The 14,457-nt window shown below is 44.1% G+C and overlaps 1 protein-coding gene across 1 annotated transcript; it reads left to right on the forward strand.

Annotated features, from left to right (window-relative positions):
• The first annotated feature begins 965 nt into the window (after positions 1-965).
• LOC135516913 (forkhead box protein D1-like) lies at positions 966-2,703 on the forward strand. The gene has a single exon (XM_064940981.1). The coding sequence runs from the start codon at positions 1,209-1,211 to the stop codon at positions 2,226-2,228; it is 1,020 nt and encodes a 339-aa protein (XP_064797053.1). The 5' UTR covers positions 966-1,208; the 3' UTR covers positions 2,229-2,703.
• Positions 2,704-14,457: the final 11,754 nt, after the last annotated feature.

Here is a 14,457-nt window from a genome sequence, read left to right on the forward strand (position 1 = left end):
AAGTAGGCTTCTATGAATAAGGAATAGGAAAGGTTGCTGTGCTTTAAGCTATTACGCACGTGTCGACCTACAGAAATGTCTGCACACTCTTTTGCGGGAGTCGTATCACGTAAGGATGCTTTAGCCTACATTGTTACATGGATACAATTATAATATTGTACACTAGATAACAGGATCCAGATAACCCAAATAAAAAATGTTATACTGTATACGTAAATATCACAATAATTTATCAAAAATCATATCAACTCATCAAAACAGCAGATGTATTTTATGTTTTCCCCCTTTATTTAAAAAAACATCAATCAGAGCTATAAAGTCAGTGCATGGCAGAGGCCCTTATTTCTCGAGCTGCTCGCATGCTCTGCGTGACCCGTGACTGATGCGAGTTAACAGCTGACTCTTTTCTATTACAAATGGCTCGCGGATAATCTAGATAACTACTGGATCACGCAAACTATGAAACGTGGAGAGTGGGTCATGAAACTCCGACTGTAAACATGTTTTATTTCTTTTATGAATCATGAATTATCTGAACTATTACATTGTTTCTTAAAATCCATAACTTTATAAATACGTATCATTTATGTCAATTATTTAAAACATAACATTCCACTATCATGTTACAGCTTCATATCACATTAGATGATGATCTATAAGGGATAGTCCTACCAGCATGGGCTTTGTTCTGCATGCAGCCTTCTTCTATCTTCTATGTTCATTAATATAGGCCAATTTTTTTGCCAAACATTTAGCTGAAATGAAAGGTTTAGATTAATTATATTTTTATACCAAGATGACCACCAAAAAGAGAACCAAACTTTTTTAAATCGTCCACAGTTACACAATTGTTGCTATTTTTTTTAAATCTCTTCATTTGCTTTGGTGACGTTCCTTCGACATGTGATCAGAGCTCTGGTATAAAGCGCGAGGGAAGATCCGCCCTCTTTAGGATTCAGGTTTGGCCTTTTTCAGGTCTTTCCACAGGCTAGTATCCGGATGCGCGATATTGAACAACGAAAAAAGCCCTAAAACATATGGTAGTGGCTGGGGAAAAGGAACATCTATTACCGCCGGCGTGCTCCTCTAATTGCATCATATGAGTTGTCTTGGAAGAAGGCAGAGTAGCACCGGCAGTATATCCTCTTCCTATCCGCCGTAGCTTCTGGGAGCGCACAGTGCAGCCTCTACACAGCTAGCGGTGAGCCATGACTCTGAGCTCCGAGATGTCGGATGCCTCCATCCTTTCGGAAGAGACAGACATCGACGTGGTCGGCGAGGGGGAGGATGGGGACAGCCAAACGCGCTCTTACGTAGACGAGGTGGCGCAGATGCACGATGACCTGCTGTCTGGCTCCCCGCCATGCCTGGACAGCTCCTCGTCCCGGGATCCTTACAAACCAGCCAGTAAGAACACCCTGGTGAAGCCCCCTTACTCCTATATCGCCTTGATCACTATGTCAATTCTTCAGAGCCCCAAGAAGCGGCTCACCCTCAGCGAAATTTGCGATTTCATCAGCAACCGTTTCCCGTACTACCGGGAAAAGTTCCCGGCGTGGCAGAACTCGATCCGACACAACTTGTCCCTGAATGACTGTTTCGTCAAGATACCGAGGGAACCGGGGAACCCCGGGAAGGGAAACTACTGGACCCTAGACCCGGAGTCCGCCGATATGTTTGATAACGGCAGCTTTCTGAGACGACGGAAACGCTTTAAACGGCAGCAGCAGCAGGACTTTCTGCGGGAGCACAACAGTTTTATCCCCGCCGCTGCGTACGGCTATGGACCTTACGGCTGCGGCTACGGTATCCAGCTGCAGTCCTATCACACACACTCTGCGATTTTCGCGTTTCAGCAGCAACAGTCCAGGCATTCACACACGGGGACCATTATTCCGGCACCGTCCTTAATGCCCACCTCCACTGACTTGGCCAGGAGCCGGTTCTATCCCCAGCTCAGCCCCAGCCTGGCTTCACCCATACAGACTGCAGCCAAGTCCAGCTCGCCTGTCCAGCGCTCTCCCTTCTCCATTGAGAGTATCATTGGTGGGTCGCTGAGCCCTGCGCACTCTCAATGTGCCTCGCGGACTTCTCCTCTTGTTCCAATGTTATCGTCCTCCCTCGCGCCACAGTCGCCCAACCAGTCGCAGAGCGTGCACCCAGGAACTGTTTTACACACGGTCGAGAACTTTCCCAACAGAATTGTGAACGGTACTAGTGGCTGTTAATTTCTATAAACTAACTTCAAAGTTTTCAAGAAATATGAACAAAAACGTCCCCCTTTGAAGGTAGGATTATTTTCGTATGTTTTTGTTGTTGTTGGGGTAACACACAACTTAATGATGGATATTAACACTAGGGCTTATTCATGCCTATACATGCTGTAAAAAAATATATTATATTTATGTTAATAACATTTTAGTGTCAATCTAATTTTCTCTCCACGAAATGTTTCGTTGTTTATGAAGTGATTCGTTTAAGTCACTGTCTAGGCCGTCTCAGGATCGACTTAATGAAACAGCTTATAAATGATCACGTCTAAACAATGTATATTGTGTCACACACACCAATGTTTTTGTAGTTTGGCAAATTGAAACATTTTTACTGTTTTGATTTGTGCTTTGTATTGAAAAGACACAAAGATGAAAGTAATTCATTTATATGCAGTGTGTGCTTATTTCAGTAATAAAACATTGTACATTCTTTGGCAAGTATTGTATAATTTTTTACACGGTTTGTTTTTCAACAAGAATAAATATTGTTTTACAAAAAAAAACTCTTTGCCTGGAAAGTAACTTATTAATAAGTAAGTAATAATCTCAGTCTAGAAATTAGCCTAATGTAGGCCCACACTTGACCACGTGCATGACGTAGCCTCTAGTGTTGTTTTATGATTTTGAAAGACCTATCCTTTTTATTTTTGTTAAGAAATACATTTCCAAAAAGTAATAGACAATGTAGGCTATAACCTATTGAGTGGGTACATAATAATAATAATACTATCAACATGGCTACTGCCCTTATAATAATAAACTACTAACACTACAACTACTAGTCCGCAGCTGCTGTTAATAAATAAATCATAATAATAACAATGCATCTAAATTGCTGTTACAATGACTCATGGACATTTTTTATTATATAAATAATAACGAACTTTCAGTGTTAAATGACCAAAACTGGCACCATTACTTTCAACAGGCCAAGGGGTGCAAGAATAACTTCATATTCGCTACCTATAGACCTTTAAGAAACTTTGCGTGCGTGTGTGCGTGTGCGGGAATGCGTGAGGGTGTGTGTGACTTTAAGAACATGTAGGCCTACAACTCTATACTATTAACATTCTGAATAAATATTTTATTCAGGCTTTTCAACATGTATCTTTACACACACAAATAGCCACAATTTAGTCCTCGTGTGTGTGTGTGTGTGTGTGTGTGTGTGTGTGTGTGTGTGTGTGTGTGTGTGTGTGTGTGTGTGTGTGTGTGTGTGTGTGTGTGTGTGTGTGTGTGTGTGTGTGTGTGTGTGTGGCCTAGCTGTGTCTGAATGTAATGACATTTTCCTTGCACGGGATGGATGACAAACCTTGGACCTACAGGTCCATTTGCCCTCTCCCACATGTATCCTTGTAATTACGCTTGGTGGACAGGCCGGTGTCACTGGGGTGACAGAGATTGTATTTTGCTACCTTCAGGACCGACGGTGATTATCACGCGGGTGATCCGAGGCAGCTGGCTCGGGCTCTTGAGAAAACACTGCTCCTCGAACAATTCCTTATCTCCTCATACTTGTCACAGTTGCCACGAGAGAGAGAGAGATGTATTGGTCAGCGAGGCTATACTCCTTAACATCCATAGCCCAGAGCAGTAGAATACAGACATGCGCCGTGGCGAGGGTTGTTGCAAGGAAAGTAAGACAATTTGATGCGCATTAGGAAACATATGGCTATGTGAATAAAAAAAGACTAGCCTATATATTAAAACGCGCGCCAGGAGCATAACGTAATTATCATGTAAATATGCATCATTAGATATTAGTATACATATAGCCCACATGTCATTAGTAGAAGCCATAACATTAGATCTATCCGCCACTGTCCTCAATGATGAGCCTATGGATAATAATAGGACCATGAAGTGTATAGGCTTTGGCTATAGGGATGTTATTTTGGATGATGCCTAAACAATAGACCTGCATCTCTTTACTAAATATACCATTCCACATACAAAGCAGGTGTTTGTAAGAAAAGGCTGGAAAGTTGATTTTCAGAAGGCCTCATCCTCACAACATCAAGGCTGTGGCGTGATGCGTGGGCCACAAGCCAAGAGAAAGACCCCCACTCTCTCCGAGGGAAGGACCACTGTTTGGCGTGTGTTATCCATCCGTGACTACAAATGCGCATCCCCGTCGCCCGGCCGAGTGTTAATGGCGCCACTGCGTGCTTCCCAGTTGCAGAGGAAATGCGTTTAGCAATAGCTAGATCCACTCAGCGCGGTGCGCCGCTCAGAAACAGTTCACTAGGCCACCGGAGGACAGTAGCATGCGTGATGATGTAACACGCAAGCCAGGCAGCCAGAGCAGAGCGAGAGTCCCTGGCTGTGCCATGACCCTACACTCACACCACGCCGGGTCGCAACCTGCTTATTGGAGACTGAGGTCACATATTTGTTCGTGCTAATTGATAAATATACCTCGTAGAAAAGGGTCAAGCAGGAGCGAGACATGACTAAAGACGACTTTTAGCAATTCATAGGTAATACGTGTATGCAGGGAGCCGCCCGTAGCTGACAGATTGAGAGATGACATAAATGGAGTCTATTGGCTTTATGGATATGCAAATATGGATATGTAATGCCATACAAACTCGGAGTGCTGAAATCTAGGAAATGTACCATATAGGCCTGCAAAAATGTGAATATTTTCAACACGCAGGCCACATGCAATCCTACGATGTTGTTAACAATTAATCTAGTTTGAAATAACCTAATAATTTGTAAATGTTGAATGTTTTCATCACACACACACACACGCACACATGCACACTATAGGCCCATGCACAGAAAAATATGTTGTCTTTCTTGTAAATCTCTATAAAATATAAGGCCTATTGCTACATAAACTGCCCTCATAATGTCATTTGTATTAGTAGCCTTTAATCCGTGTATGTTTATGTTTACTTTTATAAATATGGGCTACTCAAATGCACAAATATAAATGTATTAGATTTCAGAAAATATGTAACTTTTTGTTGGATCTTTTATGATTGGAGAAACAGGATTGTATGATTAAAATAATTTGTGTGGTAGGCCTGCAAGTTCTGAAATAAGAGAGAAACGGCCTGCCAATGACACTACAGAATATTAGACACATTTCAAGCAAATCAATTCAACAGTGTAAGATGGTGTACAACATTCAAAAAGCCGCATAGGACAATAAAATGCACACATTTATAAATGAATGGATACATATTTATTCATATTGAATCCGTTGGAATATAGACTACATTCTTTCCTAAAAAATTTTTTTTTTTTGCGACTGGCATTCCATTGGTCTTGTAAGGCCTAGCTTCTGCAGTGTTCGCATAGAATTAGAAATTAGAATACGTCATTTATTAGGATCTCTATGAGTGTTCCAATGTCAATCTATGTAACCAAATTAAACAATTTTCAAAAGTTGTGTGTCATGCAATAGGCTATTTATCTTTCTAGCAAACCTAATATGGAAGAGCAGTCTGCCCACGAAAGGGTGAAGTACAGGCTACCCATAAAAAATAAGATAAAATAAATGTTTTCAACGAACACAAACAAGTTCCCTTCATAATACCATAGAGGCGTTAGGCGTACAAATAAATCATTTGATGGTCTGCATGCGCATGGAAACCCACTAGCCTACCCTTTTCTTTATCCGCCAGAGTGATTTGAATAAATACGTGTTCAATTTGATTGACTCACACGTTCTCCCTTTTTTCCCGTTAAAAATAGAAAATGCGTTAATGCATTTTATGAATCTCTTTTTACAGTTGTCACAAAGTGCTTTACAGATACCAAGCCTAACATTAGTAACTTGCCAAGTTGATATTAATAACATGTTAACAACAGTTAAAATGTCTTCATAACGAAGGTCTGCATGATCTTCATAACTTGCTTTGTTTCTGCTATTGATATGGGAGAGCAGTTTGGGGGCTTTGTTAGGTTTGACATATATGTCTATAGCCTGGTTGTTCTGTGTTGTTATTAGCCTACACCACAGCACGGCATATCAGATCACAAAATTGTTATTAATAGCCACGTTTCGACAATCCCTTGTTGGCTTTATTATGGATTTGACCCTTTCTTGAAAGTTTAGCCTAACAGGCCCTAAACCTGCATTCACTTAGAAAAAGTGTAACCTTTGACCCATTATATTCCCACCCCAATTTATATTGGATGTTGATTGGATAAGCTGTAGCCTATTCGAGATGTTAACCAAAATAAAAGTAGCCTAACTTGATAACTGATCACTAGGACTCAACGGACCTCATATTAAATAATTTGGCCAGTTTGATTTGCAATTTTTCAAATAAAATAAATAAATACAATTTTATGAAATAGTACCACATCGATATAAATCCAAACCGATGGTTCAACTTCGAGTATCGAGTTGGAGTCGTTTAACCCAAAGGCTATTGAATAATAGACTGCTATAGGCTACTATCTATATTTGACAAATGTGTGAGTGTGTTCGATGACGGAAGTCCACAAATGTAGCCTATACAATAAAATAAGGAAAAGTTATAGTTATATTATAGTTATAGGTGACTGTGCGGTTAACACGCGATTTTTAGCCAATTTCACGGATCATGTGGGCATCAGTCTCATTGAGAGCGTGACTGAAGCTCCGCAGTTAGCAGTTTATCCTTGGCGGGTCACACAGGTCACGAAAAACGGGGCTAAAACCAAAACACTCAGCTCACAAAGCAACCTGAAGGCGCCGATAAGCCAATTTAGACTAGAGAAGGAGCAGAATTATAGCCTATTTCGAGAGTTTTTGCTAACATTAGATCCAAGCGAATTCAGGAATAAAGGCATTTATTAAAAGTTGTTATTTTAGTCACTTAATTTAAAATAAATATTGCTGTAAGATAGGTTGCCTAAACCTCACATTTAGCCAGTGCCTCGAAAACAAAAGTTAGGCATTATGGTTTAATGCTGTGCAGCTGTAAATACAACAAATATGTTTACAAAGACACATGATTGATGAACAACCAGTAGGTCTAGCCACCTAGACAAAGGAAAGAATTAAGAATTTCGAAAATTAAATCCACCTTACTGACTCAGTGTGGGACAAAGTTTTGTGCTGGAGCTCAGTGGACTGCATGGGGAGTGAATCCACACAGTACTCTGGTCTTACTATTGCGTGAGAAGTCAACCTATATCTTTCAGACGAGAAGAGTGATACACAATACTAGAATGGGTGGTAGAGCTAGCTTTGTGGAACATTTAGGGCCTAGGGGCACACCTTCAGATCCTCAGACAGTCTCTTTGCACCATCACCACCATCACAGACAACACTCTCAACAACTTTCAATTCAACAGGACTGAGAAAAAGCTATGTTTTTTTGTATTGTCAATGGGTGTACTTAGCTCATGATCTTTCAGTTTAATGTTTAGGATTATAGTTCCAAAATCATCCTTGTGTGTATGGATAGAACATTTATTTTAATATAATATATGCCAATTAGCAGACACTTTTATCCAAAGCAACGTAGTCATATGTGCATACATTTCATGAATGAGTGGCCGTAGGAATCGAACCCACAACCCAGGCATTGCTGATGCCATGCTCTACAAACTCAGCCACACAGGACCAAAACTGTATTGAACTGTATTGAAAAGCTTTCAAAAGTTTGTCTTTACATTACATGCGTTGCTCCATAATCTTGACTTAGGCTACTAACTTAGTTTTATTGAGACATAAACCTACAATGTCATTTCAGGACTATACATTGCTATAATGTACACCAAAACTACATAAACTATTTACATAATCTATAAAGATTTCATAACACATCGTAAATAATTAATAGACATGATATAAACCCACTAAATCTGTTTACCAAAGTTTTATGACTTTCATATAATATATTATATTGCATAGTATTCAATAAATATGACATCAAAGTGTATTTTCTATCCATAGTTCCATCTGACTGACATAATGTATATTAGATGCAGTGTAAAATACCTTGTCAACTTTTAACAGTGCTCTGCAGTGTATAACTGTGATGAATGCTTTACATAGATACATGTAAATAATGTCAATCATTTGAATCAGTGTGGAAGCCTGTGTCCTTCTCTCCACCTTCCTCGTAAAGTCAATCAATCATTCATGAATTATATCTTTTAAGAAAAAGTCCTTGGTTGGTCTGTGGTCTGAAACTTGAGCTGCAAAAATGACATTATTTTATGGACATGGTTTGAATCAATGGTTTCTTTTACTTTCCATTCTACTAATTTCCATGGTACTCTCTCTAACTCTCTCCCCATATATAATAAAGCACAAAGCCTCATCAGTCCCTACTGCAATAGTCAATAAACTGTCCTTCATAGATACACACTTCCGTCACATTCATACAGGTGTCCACAGATTATTAATACACTAAACTCAAATTCAAATCTTTCATTTCTGGTCACTCCAATGACCGGAATCCAAAACTTACTGAGTTAGGTTGACAAATATGTAAATACTGGTAAGTTGTTGCTTAGTTTGAAATGGAATGGAATATCGTCTGAAGGCATGTTGTCTCTTCTCAGTGCAGCGCAATTATTGTTATAATGAGTCTAATAAGATAAACATGTGTACTCTGTTTGGCATGTTCTGTTGCATTGTGTTTATTTCATTGGAGTGAAGAAAAAGCATTTGTGTGCGTGTGCTTGTGTGCTTGCATGCTTCTGTGAGTGTGTGTGTGTGTAAAATCTAAAATACACAGGGAAAAGAGAGAGGAGGGGGGGCAAAGAGAGAAATTAGAAAAAGCAGAAAAATAGAGAGAAAGGGAGAAAAGAGGAGAAAAAAGGAGTGAATACCTCCCAGGGAGGCGGAGAATCCCTTCATCTGCTTTTCAGTGTGTGGAACACTGGCTACACTTATCCCCTCTCTCTAAAAGGAGCTCCGCTTTCCGCCCCATTAAAAAGTTTGGGAACTAATGCCACCCCTGAATACTAGTCTAATTAGAGTACTACCCAGAGCTGCAAGGGCCCAGCAACACAAGAGGAGCCGGAGGCTAAGGGAAAGCATTCTGTCATTTCCCTTTTGTAGAACCCAGCTTTTTTGTCTTTCTTTTTCTTTCACGTTCCGACTCTCTCTCCCTTTCTGGGTATTCTCTCTCTTCAACTTGTGTATAAAGAGCAGGAATGAGGAATCCTACTACAGCTGAACCGATCTTTAATCACAGAGACACTTTTGATCTGGGAGACAGGCCCAGGTGGATTATGACAATATGAATGGTGTCAATCTCAATGAGGCAATACAGGATACTGTCACTGGCCATTTGGGGGATCAGTGAAGAGTAAGGCATTTATTTTGAATTAAATTGAATGACTACAAAAACAAGGAACTGTGATAATTTTGCTTTTCTAGGTAACGATAACTATAAAACAGAGTAAAATAGATTTTTACTTAGATAGAAATTCATTGCAAGACATGCTTTCTGTGTAACTCAATAGCATTTTATGAATCACACAAACTCACAAAGTATGTGTTGTGCATGTAAATTTGGGCATGTCTGACACTACTGTAAATTATATATATTGTCTATATGTCATTAATGTGTGAGTGTATTTGATGACGGATGTCCACATATGTAGCCTATACAATAAAATAAGGAAAACTGTGCGGTTAACTGTGCGGTTAACTGTGCGGTTAAATGTGTGGTTAACTGTGCGGTTAACTGTGCGGTTAAATGTGTGGTTAACTGTGTGGTTAAATGTGTGGTTAACTGTGCGGTTAACTGTGCGGTTAATTGTGCGGTTAACTGTGCGGTTAACTGTGCGGTTAAATGTGCGGTTATCTGTGCGGTTATCTGTGCGGTTAACTGTGCGGTTATCTGTGCGGTTAACTGTGCGGTTAACTGTGCGGTTAACTGTGCGGTTAAATGTGCGGTTAACTGTGTGGTTAAATGTGCGGTTAACTGTGCGGTTATCTGTGCGGATAACTGTGCGGTTAACAGTGGCTCTCCCAGGGTCACTTTTTGATGCAATCTGAGTCATGGTTTGACTCTGGAAGGGCTTTTCTCTGGAGGCTCCCTCCTTAAAGTGTGAGTCAGCTTGCGTGGACCACAGAGCTGTGACTCTGAGGCTGTGTCCCAAATGGCACCATATTCCCTATGGGTCCTGGTCATTAGTGAGCTACAGTACATAGGGAATAGGTCTAAATGCTCTGTTATGTAAAGTCAGACTGCTGAGGTCAGGTCAATTTGACTTTGGCATTATAGGATCTGCTCAATAAATCTGGCTTAATCATCTTAATCACAAGCCCTAATACACTATACAGAGGGGTGGCCTTTATTCAGACTAACCCAAACAGTGTTGATTAAAGAACAAATCTCATCAGATTTCGCAGGATGGAGCATTTCATTTGGGAGAGAGAGAAAGACGTTCACTTATATCAATAACTCATCAGGACAGAGAGAGTACTACATAGATAGATAGATACAGTAGATAGACAGAGAGAGAGAGAGAGAGAGAGAGAGAGAGAGAGAGAGAGAGAAAGAGAGTGAGTGGGTGGGTGGGTGGGTGGGTGATGGCAGGCGAGAGAAATCAGGGAAGCTGAGAGAGAAAGAGAGAGAATCAGGGAAGCTGAGAGAGAAAGGTAGGGAGAATCAGGGAAGCTGAGAGAGAAAGGGAGAGAATCGGGGGAAGCTGAGAGAGAAAGAGAGAGAATAGGGGAAGCTGAGAGAGAAAGAGAGAGAATAGGGGAAGCTGAGAGCGAAAGAGAGAGAATAGGGGAAGCTGAGAGAGAAAGGGAGAGGGAATCGGGGAAGCTGAGAGCGAAAGAGAGAGAATAGGGGAAGCTGAGAGCATAAGAGAGAATAGGGGAAGCTGAGAGAGAAAGAGAGAGAATTGGGGAAGCTGAGAGAGAAAGAGAGAGGATAGGGGAAGCTGAGAGAGAAAGAGAGAGAATAGGGGAAGCTGAGAAGAAAGAGAGAGAATTGGGGAAGCTGAGAGAGAAAGATCTACTCAATGCTAAAGTTCTACACCTCCAGTATCGAGAGCATCTTGACTGGCTGCATCACAGCTTGGCCTGGCAACTACTTGGCAATCCATCCGCAAGGCGCTACAGAGGGTACCTGGGCCCCCTATGTAGTGCCCTATGTAACCTGGACAAATGTAGTGCTCTTCATAGGGAATAGGGTACCATTTTCATTGACAGCCTTCACTATCATTGTATCTTCCACAATGTCCTCCGACCTACATCATTTATTCAGATGAAGAATTTTGAGTTTGGAGGTGTTTTTATTTGTCCGACATCTTGGCTTTCTCACCTCGCAATGACCTTGTTCTGTCTGAGATTTCCGCTGCGGAATGATGTTGCTGCATCTCACCGACCCCTCGTGCTTTCTTTCTTTCACTCTATTTTTATTTTTTTTATTTTCCCCCTCTCCAAGCTTGTTTTCTTTGGTATGATCGGTGCTCCTACAAACAACCCAGAGCCCATAGCTTTATCCACCAGGCTTGCTCAGAATGTGATAATAAAATAACAGGCGGACTGAAACAAACCATTTGTTACAACTCACAGATATATTATTCTGTCGACTTGAAATGAAGCTCAGAGGTTAGCGAGGCATCTGCTACCGCCATTGACGTCGTTAGGGCCACTTGCCACTTGAAAAGTGCCGGAAAGTCTTGGGTCTTGGTTCACGACGCCACCTGCCAGCAGCTGTCGGAGGTCACAGCTAGCAGCAAACAGCTTTTCCTGGCGGTTTGCATCCAATACATTTAGCATCCTGCACTCTCCCCAGCGCGATGCTATTCAGAGGGGTTCTGGCAGAACGTGCAGCCGTTGTATCTGGTGGACTGTCTCAGCTGGCTGGCTACCAGTTAGTAACATGCAACAACGCCATTGGGCTCTAAACACTTCATCGACGTCAAGCAGCCCGTTCATCATAGTGACACCTGCAGGTAATGCACACCGCCAAGCTACAATTTGGCTAACAGCCCAGTTCCAGCCCAACCTCAGCCCAGCACCAGCCTAGCTAACAGTCCAGCTCCAGCCCAGCAAACAGCCCAGCTCCAGCCCAACTACAGTCCAGCTAACAGCCCAGCTCCAGCCCAGCTAACAGCCCAGCTCCAGCCCAGCTAACAGCCCAACTACAGCCCAGCTACAGCCTAGCTAACAGCCCAGTTCCAGCCCAACTACAGCCCAGCACCAGCCTAGCTAACAGCCCAGCTAACAGTCCAGCTCCAGCCCAGCTAACAGCCCAGCTCCAGCCCAGCTCCAGCCTAGCTAACAGCCCAGCTCCAGCCCAACTCCAGCCTAGCTAACAGCCCAGTTCCAGCCCAACTGCAGCCCAGCACCAGCCTAGCTAACAGCCCAGCTAACAGTCCAGCTCCAGCCCAGCTCCAGCCCAACTACAGCCCAGCTAACAGTCCAGCTCCAGCCCAGCTCCAAGCTAGCTAACAGCCCAGCTCCAGCCCAGCTAACGGCCCAGCTAACAGCCCAGCTAACTGCCCAGCTTCAGCCAAGCTAACATCCCAGTTCCAGCCCAACTAACAGCCCAGCTAACAGCCCAGCTAACAGCCCAACTAACAGCCCAGCTAACAGCCCAGCTAACAGCCCAGCTAACAGCCCAACTACAGCCCAGCTACAGCCCAACTCCAGCCCAGCTAACAGACAAGCTAACAGCCCAGCTTTAGCCCAGCTAACAGCCCAGCTTCAGCCCAGCTAACAGCCCAGCTTCAGCCCAGCTAACAGACAAGTTAACAGCCCAGTTCCAGCCCAACTACAGCCCAGCACCAGCCTAGCTAACAGCCCAGCTAACAGTCCAGCTCCAGCCCAGCTCCAGCCCAACTACAGCCCAGCTCCAGCCTAGCCAACAGCCCAGTTCCAGCCCAACTACAGCCCAGCACCAGCCTAGCTAACAGCCCAGCTAACAGTCCAGCTCCAGCCCAGCTCCAAGCTAGCTAACAGCCCAGCTCCGGCCCAGCTAACAGCCCAGCTAACTGCCCAGCTTCAGCCGAGCTAACATCCCAGTTCCAGCCTAGCTAACAGCCCAGCTAACAGTCCAACTACAGCCCAGCTAACAGCCCAGCTAACAGCCCAGCTAACAGCCCAACTACAGCCCAGCTAACAGCCCAGCTAACAGCCCAACTACAGCCCAGCTCCAGCCCAACTACAGCCCAACTCCAGCCCAGCTAATAGACAAGCTAATAGCCCAGCTTTAGCCCAGCTAACAGCCCAGCTTCAGCCCAGCTAACAGACAAGCTAACAGCCCAGTTCCAGCCCAACTACAGCCCAGCACCAGCCTAGCTAACAGCCCAGCTAACAGTCCAGCTCCAGCCCAGCTCCAGCCCAGCTTTAGCCCAGCTAACAGCCCACCTTCAGCCCAGCTAACAGCCCACCTTCAGCCCAGCTAACAGCCCAGCTTCAGCCCAGCTAACAGACAAGCTAACAGCCCAACTACAGCCCAGCACCAGCCTAGCTAACAGCCCAGCACCAGCCTAGCTAACAGCCCAGCTAACAGTCCAGCTCCAGCCCAGCTCCAGCCCAACTACAGCCCAGCTAACAGCCCAGCTAACAGCCCAGCTCCAGCCCAGCTAACTGCCCAGCTTCAGCCGAGCTAACATCCCAGTTCCAGCCCAACTAACAGCCCAGCTCCAGCCTAGCTAACAGCCCAGCTAACAGTCCAGCTCCAGCCCAGCTCCAGCCCAGCTCCAGCCCAACTACAGCCCAGCTAACAGCCCAGCTCCAGCCCAGCTAACAGCCCAGCTCCAGCCCAACTCCAGCCTAGCTAACAGCCCAGTTCCAGCCCAACTACAGCCCAGCACCAGCCTAGCTAACAGCCCAGCTAACAGTCCAGCTCCAGCACAGCTCCAAGCTAGCTAACAGCCCAGCTCCAGCCCAGCTAACGGCCCAGCTAACAGCCCAGCTAATTGCCCAGCTTCAGCCGAGCAAACATCCCAGTTCCAGCCCAACTAACAGCCCAGCACCAGCCTAGCTAACAGCCCAGCTAACAGTCCAGCTCCAGCCCAGCTCCAGCCCAACTACAGCCCAGCTAACAGCCCAGCTCCAGCCCAGCTAACGGCCCAGCTAACAGCCCAGCTAACTGCCCAGCTTCAGCCGAGCTAACATCCCAGTTCCAGCCCAACTAACAGCCCAGCTCCAGCCTAGCTAACAGCCCAGCTAACAGTCCAGCTCCAGCCCAGCTCCAGCCCAGCTCCAGCCCAACTACAGCCCAGCTAACAGCCCAGCTCCAGCCCAGCT

Source organism: Oncorhynchus masou, chromosome 28 (genome assembly GCF_036934945.1).
Source record: "Oncorhynchus masou masou isolate Uvic2021 chromosome 28, UVic_Omas_1.1, whole genome shotgun sequence".
Lineage (NCBI taxonomy): Eukaryota > Metazoa > Chordata > Actinopteri > Salmoniformes > Salmonidae > Oncorhynchus > Oncorhynchus masou.

Bases quoted from the DNA above. Each gene is read 5' to 3' on its own strand.
- LOC135516913 (XM_064940981.1), top strand. From the start codon at position 1,209: ATGACTCTGAGCTCCGAGATGTCGGATGCCTCCATCCTTTCGGAAGAG.